The 12,342-nt window shown below is 41.2% G+C and overlaps 1 protein-coding gene across 1 annotated transcript; it reads left to right on the top strand.

Annotated features, from left to right (window-relative positions):
• Positions 1 to 990: 990 nt before the first annotated feature.
• gipr (gastric inhibitory polypeptide receptor) lies at positions 991 to 10,636 on the top strand (the record flags this gene model as incomplete). Its single annotated transcript, XM_083913336.1, has 14 exons — positions 991 to 1,041; positions 1,569 to 1,665; positions 2,248 to 2,355; positions 2,466 to 2,587; positions 2,699 to 2,805; positions 3,525 to 3,678; positions 3,903 to 4,062; positions 5,462 to 5,522; positions 5,753 to 5,822; positions 6,848 to 6,936; positions 8,489 to 8,627; positions 8,767 to 8,808; positions 9,811 to 9,903; positions 10,397 to 10,636. 14 exons carry the CDS (start codon positions 991 to 993, stop codon positions 10,634 to 10,636), a joined length of 1,533 nt encoding a protein of 510 aa, XP_083769462.1.
• Between the last annotated feature and the right edge of the window lie 1,706 nt (positions 10,637 to 12,342).

Here is a 12,342-nt window from a genome sequence, read left to right as displayed (position 1 = left end):
TTTATGTCCTGACAACTGTCATTTACATTCACTTCTTTAAAACCTTTCTTTAAAAAGGCTACATGCTATCAAGTGTGATACAACCTACATATCTGATGATCTGATAAACATGATGATATCTACAGAGGGACATCCAGTTCAGAGGAACTGGAACGTCACAGTCAAACCCTACTAATTATTTCCAGCACATTCGCTAGTTTAATTTATGGCCCAATATCTTAACATCTTAAGTCAAGTTAACCTGGAAAAGAGATGTAACAGTGTTTAAAGTTTAAACACTGTTACATATAAAATTGAGGCAACATATCGTTAGTTTCAGTGAGAAAATTTCAGATGTGCTCAAGTGTCAAGTCAGGGCTTAAATTCACCATGATTAAGATGAATCTGTCAGTGATCGATTTTTTTTAATCCTCTCCTTTCTCATTTTCTCCTTGCTCTTAGATTCTCTCGTGCTCCTCATTAGTCGCATTAGCTTCCCACCAGTATTGACCGGAGGATTAGAGATGGGATTATTCTGCAGTCTTTCATATACCACCCTCTATACTCTTTGTATAGACACAGAGGAAGGTCCAAAGTCTGTATAAAAGTCTAAAACACAGATATAAATTATTCTGCATACTCACAAACCTCACAAACATCAACAGATTGACAATCCTCTACATTTTCAAACTAAATTCCCCACAATATAGGCCCCATATGTTCATGGCTCTAACCCCACAGTCACCAAAACTAACAGAGTACAATGGCGCTGATTATCAGTTCATAACATTTCCAGGTTTATCACCAGGACGGCGACCAAAACCAATGTTACATTATTGGCTGGGAGGTTTCAAGAGTAGGAGACATCTGATTATTATTCTGATTTGTATGATTTTTATTTGCTTATCTCGACCCTCCACTTTACCTCTGATGACCTCTCAGTGACCCCGTGGTTTACCTCCAAAGCTGTGAAATGATCTCCCAGCGGCCGCCCTGGCATACCTCTGAGTGATGAAGGCGTCTCACACATTCCTCATCCTCTTCCTCCTCTACAGGACTCTGGTATGTGTCTGGAGAGGTGTTTCACTGATGACACAGCAGCTTTTGAGGAGCAAGTCATGTCAGAATATGCAGAATACTGGAGAAGAATGTTCAACTGCTGCTTTTTCTGCTCTCGTAGGTTTTATGTTTGAGGGAAATAGTTTGGCAGTAACAGCCTATTTGAAGATGAGATAAACATTATTAACTTAGAATTAAGCTGTTCTGTGATGATTTATATCAAGCAGTTCCTGTGCAACAATCATTGACATGCCAGTTTAGTAGGTACACCTAACTACAGTGAATGTAATAGTAGTCCAATGCAAGACTTCCATGACTTGCCTTCATCCTCTCTATTCACCCTCGTCAGTGTCTTTTCAGGCTCTTCTTTTCTGTCTGTTACACAACAAGACGGACAGAACACAACATCACTAGTCAGATAGATAGATAGATATATAGATAGCTATATGTCAAAGAGCAAATTCCTTCAAAAAAGGCTTTGACTGATATTAACTTAAGGTCTGTTTGCTCTACTGTGTGTGCGTGTGTAGTGTGTGTCAGGGAGGACTGCAAAGGATCTGTTGGAGGAATGGACCCGTTACAGGAATGAATGTCTGCTCCGGATAAGCACAGAACCCAGACCCACAGGTAACAAAAATGCCCTCTTTTTTTTTGAGAAATAAATTAAAACTAGAGACGGATTGAATCACACCAGCCATAAGGGCAATAGCCCCTTCCTTATGAACAAACCCGACGGACAGACAGATGGACGGACATACAGACAGAGGGACAGACAGACGGACGGACGGACGAATAGACAGTTGGCAGATGGACAGACAGACGGATAGACAGACAGACAGGCGGACAGGCGGACAGACAGACAGACGGAAGAACAGCATATAAATATCTGGCAAAATACTCAAAACTGCCTCTGTGGTAGGACCAACTAGGTGGACACACACACACATTCACACACACACACACACACACACACACACACACACACACACACACACACACACACACACACACACACACACACACACACACACACACACACACACACACACAGACTCACAAGGTGAAAACAACGCGCATCTCACTCCATAAAATACAGGGAGACCTACATATTTTAACTACAGTATGTACACATTGTAAAATTATGATTACATGTGCATATACAGTAACAGCTCTATAATAAAGGTGTCTCCTCTCCTCCTCTCTCCTCAGGAGTGTTTTGTGGTCGTATGTTTGACATGTACGCCTGCTGGTCAGATGGGAAACCAAACTCTACAGTCAAGGTGCCCTGCCCCTGGTACCTGCCCTGGTACAACCAAGGTAGCAATGCATGTACACACACACACACACACACACACACACACACACACACACACATACAATGTGTGATCAAGGGTGTGTGTTTCATCCTCCGCTGTGTGTTTGTGTAGTGCGAAACGGCTTTGTGTTGCGGGAGTGTGGTCCTGATGGTAACTGGACCACAAGCAACTCCAGCCGCACCTGGAGCGACCATTCTCAGTGCAAACCAGACAACAGTCAACAGGAAGCTCAGGTACACACCCACACACACACACACACACACACACATAAACACACACACACAAAAAACACATTTCTATCAACAGTACTAACCCAGTTGACTGTATGGTTGCCTTGTGTACAGGAGAAGCAGATGAAGATCTTGGCCTACTTCAGAGTCATGTACACAGTGGGTTACTGTGTTAGTCTGGCCAGTCTCTCTCTGGCTCTGATTATTCTGCTCTTTTTCAGGTAGGCTATCTACATCTCTGTAATCTGTTTTCTGCTTTGGGATTTTCCTGTCTTGTTATCTATTATTTTACATTTTATTTATTCTATTTATTTTATATGTTAGCCTATTTTTTGTTTCTTTATTTGCACTTTTTATTATTGAGGAACTACTATCTCCACAGCCAGTATGTTTGTGTACAGTGTTTTGCTTGTTTTTGAGGAGAGTAGAGGAGAGGAGAGGAGAGGTGCTAGCTATAAAGAAAGTAACATTTCGACAAACAGCCTTCAGGGTATAGCAGTCAATACTCGAAACGTTAGTGGATTATTAAATCAATGTGCATCATGGCTATGAGTATGCCACTATCTCCCCTATCGTTTTCCCTATCATCAGTTTGATGAGGCATTCTTTCCCATATATAGAAAGAAAAATAAAAAATGTCTGTTTTTCCCCTCCACCTTTCCCCAGACTTCTGATGCTGTTCATAGGCTTAAGGAGAAGGAATTGTTAGTTGTGTAAAGTGAAATGATGTGCAAATATATCACAGCAACAAGCACCAACCATGAACAAAGAAAAGAACCGGACTTGAGATAAACACTCAACAAATATCTGACAGTTTGAGATGAGTTTTTTTCAAGGTCAGCTTCTTCACTGACCTCCATCATCAAAACAAAGAAAAGGTTGAAGAGTGCTGGAACTTCAGCCACTGTGTGTCACACATTTAACGTATGTATGCCTGCAGGAAGCTGCACTGCCACAGAAACTACATCCACACCAATTTGTTTGCGTCGTTCATTCTGCGAGCTGTTTCCATCCTGACCAGAGATGCTTTGCTCAGCAGAGACACTCCTGAGTTCAGAGACACGAGGGACGTCTCAGAAGTACTCAGTGATCAGGTTGGAACACATACACACACACACTAGCCTTTACTGATCACAAGTTTTTACTTACAGCTAATAATACTAAATGATTATTGACATTGACCAAGGTTATCACATAGCTATGATTGACACTGGTCCAGTTAGAGAACTGAAGTGATAGCTGATGTCAAAACTGTTGATTTACTGAGACTTGACGCTCGAAAGACTTGAAATGTAAAAGCAACACCCTCCCACCCCAGGCAGTGTCGGGCTGCCGCGTGGCTCAGGTGCTGATGCAGTACTGTGTGGGAGCCAACTACTACTGGCTGCTGGTGGAGGGTCTGTATCTCCACAACCTGTTGGTGCTGATGGTGTTCTCTGAAAATCGCTACTTCTGTGGATACCTACTCCTTGGCTGGGGTATACACACACACACACACACACACACACACACACACACACACACACACACACACACACACACACACACACACACACACTCAAGCCCTGGCTAGAATGTCTGGACAGCTAATATTATAAACTTATTCTGTGGCCACACACCGGATTGATGCCAGGCTTTATCCCAGTAATGAACATCTGTACCAGGGGTGGATGGGCCATCGGGAGGTTCAGGAAAAATCCAGAACGGCTGGTCCATCCTGGACCGAATTGGCAGTCACATCAGTCATATTTCAATATCAAATGTTAGTTGCAGTCATGGGCGTATTAAAACAGGTGGCGGTACGGCCCTCAGCAATGCTCAGACTGGTCCAGTTTAATACCTTTAATTTAGAGAGAGGTGCGAGAGGCCGAAACAGCCCCTCCATACTTGGACTGCCCCCTGAAGTTGAGATGAAAAAGGAAAAAACAGCAACATATTAAAGTTTATTATTATTATTATTATTATTATTAGTCAAGTCCAGTGACTATAGTGGAGGTGATGCTGGGACACAGGGTGACTCCAGTCGTGGTGATGATGAGGAGGAGAAAAAGGATGAAGGAGGAGGACAGGCAGGAGGAGCCAGCAAAGATACAATGAAAGGTACAAGTGCAGTGTGCAGGGCTGGATAGGCAATTGTATTATGAATAGAAACAAAAACATATGCAAAGAGTTTGATTATGTTTCAAATGATATAAATCAGAAATTAAGAGAAAAGCCACTATTGCCTTCAATGTAACGTTCTGCTGAATTAGAAATCTTTGTTACCGTTCAATTGTTAGTTTTTGGTAATTGTGTATGTTTTTTTTTATAAGATAATTTTTTGGGCCTTTTCATGCCTTTATCTGATAGTCACAGCTTTTGAAGAGTGACAGGAAACAGGAGAGAAAGAGCGGGAGACATGCAGCAAAGGGCCACAGGTGGGAATTGAATCCTGGTCGCTGCGTTGAGGATTTTAGCCTCTGTATATGGGACACCCACTCTAACCACTGAGTCCCCAGGTGCCCCAGTAATTGTGTAGGTTATTAATGTCATTAATTTTACTAAATGTTCATGCAAATGTAGCTCTACATTAAGCACAGGCACGTTCAGGCTCCAGCAAGGAAGATGAGGGATTTCATTTTTGTGAAGGTCTAGGCCTGAATACCTTAGCTAGTAAAATCACTTCCAAAAAAGGTTCTACAGGTGTCCTTAACACGCTCTCATGAAAGGCCACTCCATCCAAAACTCCTCGGCTTTATATTTGTCTTCGTACACCCCTGGTCTGTACACCCCAGCACTGCATCTGTTGAGCCAGACTACACTGGGTGTAAACTGATTTAATGTATCTGCTGTTGTGTTGTGAACTTTCTCTACTTACATGTGTCTGTTTTGTGTCAGGAGCCCCAGTGTTATTTGTGGTTCCTTGGATTATTGTACGTTACCTGTTTGAAAACACAAGGTGAGTCCTTTTTATCTTTTTATCTTTAATACATTTATAGAGGATTTTCCCCCTTGATCTTTATCTGTTCCACAGATGTGAATGAGATTTTCACTTCAACATTTCATGTTTCACCTTTCCAGTATTGTAGTTTCCCAACATGCCTTGCTGTGGAATTTAACCACAAAAGAGTGTACATTCTTTATTTCACCATTGAGGGATTAATAACGTGTTTCTTCTTCTTCTTGTAGGTGTTGGGAGATAAATGAGAAAATGGCACACTGGTGGATAATCCGCACTCCCATCCTGCTCGCCATTCTGGTAATGCACACACAGGCACATTCTCACACACACACACACACACACACACACACACACACACACACACACACACACACACACACACACACACACACACACACACACACACACACACACTCACAGGATGTTTCAGAGCCTATTTAACTCCTCAGTCAGTATTAATGCAGACAGGTTGGTACATGTGATCCGTACATTGTGTTTCCATGTGATGTTTCTCATCTTATCTGCATCTTGTTGGCGTTCTCTCTCCGTGACATCATGCCTGCTCGCAGTTCGCAGTGCAGATAGCACACATGTACAGTACATGACCTGCAGCACTCTTACACAATCTAATTACTCAACCATGAACCACACACACACACAAACATGTACATGTAATAAGGTAGGACATGTCTGCAGTTATATTTGACTTTCAGAAGTCAGTCAGTGATTAAAATTCATGCATACAGACATGGATGGATCATGAGACAATGTGCCCCCGGGCACAGATATGTAAGAAGCCCCCCACTCTGTCTACGAAGGAGCAAGACACCTAAATTCAAAGAGTCTACCATTAGTTGTTTTGTAGTTGTTTGGGACTCTTTGTGCTCATTTTAAGTCCATTTTTTGTTGTTTTGTATGTCTTTGTGATTGTTTTGCATCTATCTGAAGTCATTTTACATTCCTGTGTCATCTTTTTGATCTCTCTGTGGTCATTTTACATCTGTCTTTAAACATTGTGCGTGTCTGTGTTGTATTTTTTTGTCTCAATTTGGTCGCTTTGTGTCTATTTTCAGTCATTTAGCATCTCTTCGTGGTTGTTTTGTGTTTTTTTTTGTCAGGGCCCCTGACCTTATGGGCCCCTGGGCCTGTGCCCAGTGTGCCTGTTCAGTACTCCATCCATGCATACTGAGTGATGACATTAGAGAGAACAAAGCTGTCATCATCATAGACAACATTTATATCTATAAGCTGTACTAAATTCTGAATTGAATCTATGTTCTGAACCATGTTCTCCCTCATTTGCAACACATTTTTCTCCTCAGGTGAACTTCTTCATCTTTATCCGCATCATCCAGATCCTTGTATCCAAACTGAAAGCCCATCAGATGAGATACACTGAATATAAATTCAGGTAAGACAGCAAAAATCCTACAAATACATTCCCCCCTACAAACACATCCCCTCACTCAAGGAAAAAGGGCATTTGCCGTAGGCAGTAATTAGGCTAAAGGTATTCAGGTCAAGTTGGAAACATGGTGAACGTGGTGAACATGTGAACACTATAGGACCTGTAGTGTGGGAAACTTCCTCACTCGAACAATAAAGGATCACAGCAGAATGAACATTAGTGGAGGTGCACAGAGACCATGTCAGCACTTTGGTATCTTGACACGAACTTGTGTTGAGTGTTGGCTTTCAGATGACCCGCATGTATTTTTATTTATTTGGAAATGTAGGGAAACAACATGAGACATGAAGCACATAAATATGTAAAATATATGCAATAAACTAAAGCCTGCAACCATAAAAAAACATATAAGACCCAAAGTTCAAGTATCAAAAGTAAAATGTGTATATACACACATGGAGCCAAAATTAGAGAACAAATTATTAATACTTGATTTATTCTGATATAAATAAATAGTTATTTTTTACTGTTCAGAATTTGATAGAATATTTATCATCGATATACCACTGCTGTACTAGTATGTTTTTTTATCATTATGTCTGGCGTCGGACTGGGGAACTACCGAACCCAAAGTGTGTCTAAGTATTGTCTAAGAAACCCACTACATTTACTGAACTGTGGAAGAGACTGAGTCAGAATGGACACAGATCAAACCAGAGCAGTGTGAGAAACTAGTGACGTCCTGTGGGTGCAGATGTGCTGAACTCATTCAAAGCTGTGGCCTCTACACTTCCATTTTGAATCCTATAGAAGAAAACATGTTTGAATCTTCTCTTCTGACACAATGAACACTGTTCTCTAATTCTGATCACTGATTTTCTCACAAGGTTTTTGAAGAAGTGCCCTCAGTGCCATGCTAGCACAGCAGTGGTATAGCCACAGCTGATGGTCTATCAAATTATGAACATTAAAAAATAACAGTATTTCAGAATAAATCATGAATTTATAATTTATTCTCTAATTTTGGTCTCCAGTGTATATTCTATTTGACATTACAGTAGAGTGTTAATACTGATGCGTATCTCTTTGGTGGTCACAAGCCAGAAATGTTTGGAACCATTGATTTAATCTTTAACAATGCTATCTCTAAGATGATCATATTTCATATCGTATATCAAATTTTAAACTTACTTTCCACCACTGCAATATATCCACCTAATCTTGTTACACCCTCCTTATTGCCATATATTTCAGACTAAACACACACACACACACAAACACACACACACACACACACACACACACACAGCCGGTGGCTATCGAGCACAAATGCACTGATTTACATGAATCATTTCTATCGAGCAGAGCTTCTTCCTTATCTCCCATGATGCTCTGCTGGAGGAAAGCAGGTATTCAACAAACAAAGCAAAGCAAGTGTCTCTGAACAAAACACTGACTGACACAGGATATAAAGGCAACACTCCACTGTATTTCCACCTTCCAAAAAGAAGGAAGAGCAAAGAGAAGGACTTTTGTTTTGTGTCTTTGTGTCCAGACTGGCCAAATCCACCCTGACCCTGATCCCTCTGCTGGGGATCCATGAAGTGGTCTTTGCCGTGCTAACAGAGGAGCACACAGTTGGCGTCCTCCGCAACGTTAACCTCTTTTTCCAACTCTTCCTCAACTCTTTCCAGGTACAGTCAGGACTATGTTCATCAACCCAGGCTAAATACATCTGCGTTCTTTTTCTGGAGAAAAGCAGCATCGCAAAAACACATTTCAGTTTATTTGAATGTTGGGTTTGACATAGAGAGTCATTTCCTCTTTTCACAGGGTTTATTTGTAGCCATCCTCTACTGTTTCATCAACAAGGAGGTAAGTGATGTATCTGTGTGTGTTTGTGTGTGTGTGTGTGTGTGTGTGTCTGTCTGTCTGTCTGTGTGTCCGGGTGGGTGGGTGTCTGCAGGACGTTGTAGTTTTCTGGTGTTTTTATCACCCCTGTGCACATTTCTCTCAGTGTAAAGGTGTCTTCATGCTTTTGTTTTACATTTTCTATCTTTAGTAAAGAATAGTGTCTCGCTGCATGAAATTAAACTTTGTGTGTGTGTGATTTTCTCCTCATTCACTCAATCACCAACTGACATGTTTCTGGTCATTCATAGTTAGTAAGAAAGCACAGTAATCTGTCATTTCTAATAAAGTCTGAGATCGTGGGCTTCCCTTCAGACAAAGCTTGGAAAAGGGCATAACTTCATATGAAATATATAAAAGGTCTGTCCTAAAGGATTTATTTGTTTCGGACTCTGGAAATGGGGAAAAACTACTGTAAAATCCTCAAAATGCCCTTATCTATGAACTATCTCTTCAAGTCCCCCTCCAGTCAAATATGTGTTTTTCTTCTGTTTCTGTCCCATACAATGTCTGACACTGACTATACTGACTTGTATCGGTGCAAGGTTTGTCACTACAGAGGTGTTTGCACATTCCTCTCCTGAAGGAGGAGATGTCTGTGCACTTCTCTAAACTCTGAGAGTCAAACATATCTAACGTAGGTTATAGTTGGTATGTCACAATGCGGAAGCCAATCACTGTTTAACATGCAAAAACCAGCAAAGAAACCTGAAACCTCCAGCTCAGAGCAGACTGTCAGTACACAGAGAAAACACACCGCCATTATAGCTGTCAGCCACTGATAGTTACAAGCTAACAAGCTAACAATGAACAGAAACTAATATAAGATGCTAACTGAACCTCCACTGAAACAGTTTGGAGCCGCCCTGGGGAGGCCCACCTCACACTTTGCAAACCTCCTCTCCTCATCATTATAACCCTACCTCTCTCTTCTTTATTTAACTGTAACTCATCCTTTGCTTGCAGGTGCAGGCAGAGATAAAGAAGAAATGGCAGAGGTGGAAGCTGGGGATGACTGACCTGGATGACCTGAGAAACACTGGCAGCAACACGCCACAGGTGAGCCCCGATGCTGCCACAAATAACACTGGGGCTCCTGACACAAAACAGACGCATGACGCAACGGGGAAACATGGAAAGCATGCTTGTAAATGTGTGTCGAGTGAATCACTAATCAGGCTAAAAGTAATGGGGCTTTTACAGCAAATTCCACACATAGTCATGGTAGTGATAGTGACGGTATGACAGTTCAATAACTTTAAAAAGGTACAAAAAGCCATTTAATGGACTATTGGAACTTAATAATATATATTTATATAGAAATAAGTAACTCGTGTTTGACACTTGTGTATGTTTGTGTGTGATTATGTTTCTTTATTTATCATGTTATTTATTTTAGTTATTTCTCTTTTTATTTATTGTTAGTTCAGATAATGTATGAATGGTGCACTGACTGGTTGGCATTTTAAATTTCGTTGTACGTTACATGTTATAACGACAATAAAGAACCGACCTACCTATCTTGTTTTTTGGGACAAAACTAAATGTGCAGGTTGGTGCCAGCATGCCCCCATCCAGCCACTGCCCCCATCCATCTCCTTGCCTGGCACGTGCCCATTGCCAAGAGGAAAGCCGCCTCTCCGCTCTGCCTCACCCCTCCGCTCCTCCTCACCCCTACACCCACCACCAGGACCAGCTGCAAGCCAGGCAGCTGAAGAACCACTTCTATATCCCGGCTCATACACAAGGTGGAGGAGGAGATGAGGAGAAGTGCTGCGAAAGCTACTGCTGAAAATTCAAGATATAAATATCAGCGATTAGAGCGTCCAGGCAATCTGACTGCATGACTTCTAATGTATCATCTGTTGTTTTGTGTAGAATTATTCTGAAAACCTTTATTCAGATTTGAAGACATTCTTGGACCGATAGGGTATACAGATACACGATGAGTGGTTTAGCAAATACATGGATTTACATTTTGAAGTGCCAGAAGTTGGTGAGATCATACAGGAAGGTGAGTGAAAACATCAGCTGGAGGATGTGGGTTTATTTCATCGACCCTGTTGGAGTGTCTTAAAGCAGCAGCGTGAATCTCGAGCATTTCTCGGTGTAGCTGACCCTGATCTCTGCCCACTCTGTCAAAGGATGGCAAATCAAAAGGGAATTTCCATTTGTGGATCATTTGAGCCCAAGGTGCTCGTGTCCTTCAGCGTAAATGAGCTGCTGACAGAACTCGTCCTCCCTGACTTTATTCAAAGGGTGGGAGAAACATGCGCGTGTTCGAACTCTGAAATGGTTCCGTGTGCAAAGAGGGAAATGTGCCAGACATGTTTAATTGAACAATTTTTACTGTAAAGTGAATAAAATCCCAGTGGAAAACTCACCATGTCTGCTATCAGTCATATCTGCTCTAAAATAATTAATCTCCTTCCTCTCCCCACAGTACACTTTCAGATGGTCATTTCCTGTTGCATCTTCCTTAGCTTCTCTTCTCAGCATTACATGTTTTCATAACTTTTAGTGCAATCACCCAGAGTGAATATTAGAAAACATGTGATTTAACACCAATATACATGATCAAGTTATTCCAGAGATGACGGAAACACTATCCTGAAGAGTAATTTCCCTCAAAACCAGTGGTGTCAGGATTCCCCCCAATCCATGATCATAATTATGAAGTCATCATTTTTCTTTCTTTTTTCAGCACTGAATGCTGTGGCATTGCTAGACTATGGAGTCTTGATTTGTAGAGATCAACAGATCGCTGGTTTTATGCCCTGACAACTGTCATTTACGTTTTCAAACTCTTTAAAAAGAAACATGGCTACATGGTATCAAGAATGATGTGACCATTTTAGGGGCTAGGGGATCTGATTATATATATTGTCAAAATGGTAATGACACTTCACGTTCTGATGCTTGCATGTTATATTCATTTTGCGCTAAAGTCATTTTCATTTGTCAAGTATTTACTTCACACAGGAATATGCTGAAATAGGGTTTACCATGTGGTTATTTCATATAGACTATTACCAGAAAACATGCTATACTGTGACATATATCGTTATCAAGATATGAAATAATCTTTATCTGGATAGAAGATTTGGGCCATATCAACTATGGAAGTGATCACAACTGTACAACGTGTGGTTTTCTTTCACATTTTAACTGACTGCGCTGTTAAATTAATCACTATATAGCACCATGCTCCAATCTAATTAAAAATACACTCACCGGCTATTGCCCGGTAAGATGCCCCTTTGCCTTCAAAACGATCTTAATTCTTCGTGGCATAGATTCAACAAGCTGCTGGAAACATTCTTTTGACATATTGTTCCATAGTGACTCGATAGCATCATGCAGTTACTGCAGATTTGTCGGCTGCCACCGGCGGAGGAGGAAGGGGTCAAAGTTGTCAGCGATGTTGATTAAATTAACTCTTTCTTGGATCTTTTAACAGAATAAACGCACAGAAACTATAGAAATAAAGCACAAATC

This window comes from Echiichthys vipera (assembly GCF_963691815.1).
Source record: "Echiichthys vipera genome assembly, chromosome: 5".
Lineage (NCBI taxonomy): Eukaryota > Metazoa > Chordata > Actinopteri > Perciformes > Trachinidae > Echiichthys > Echiichthys vipera.
The sequence above is the reverse complement of the archived record's forward strand: the minus strand, read 5'-3'. Positions and strand labels throughout refer to the sequence as shown.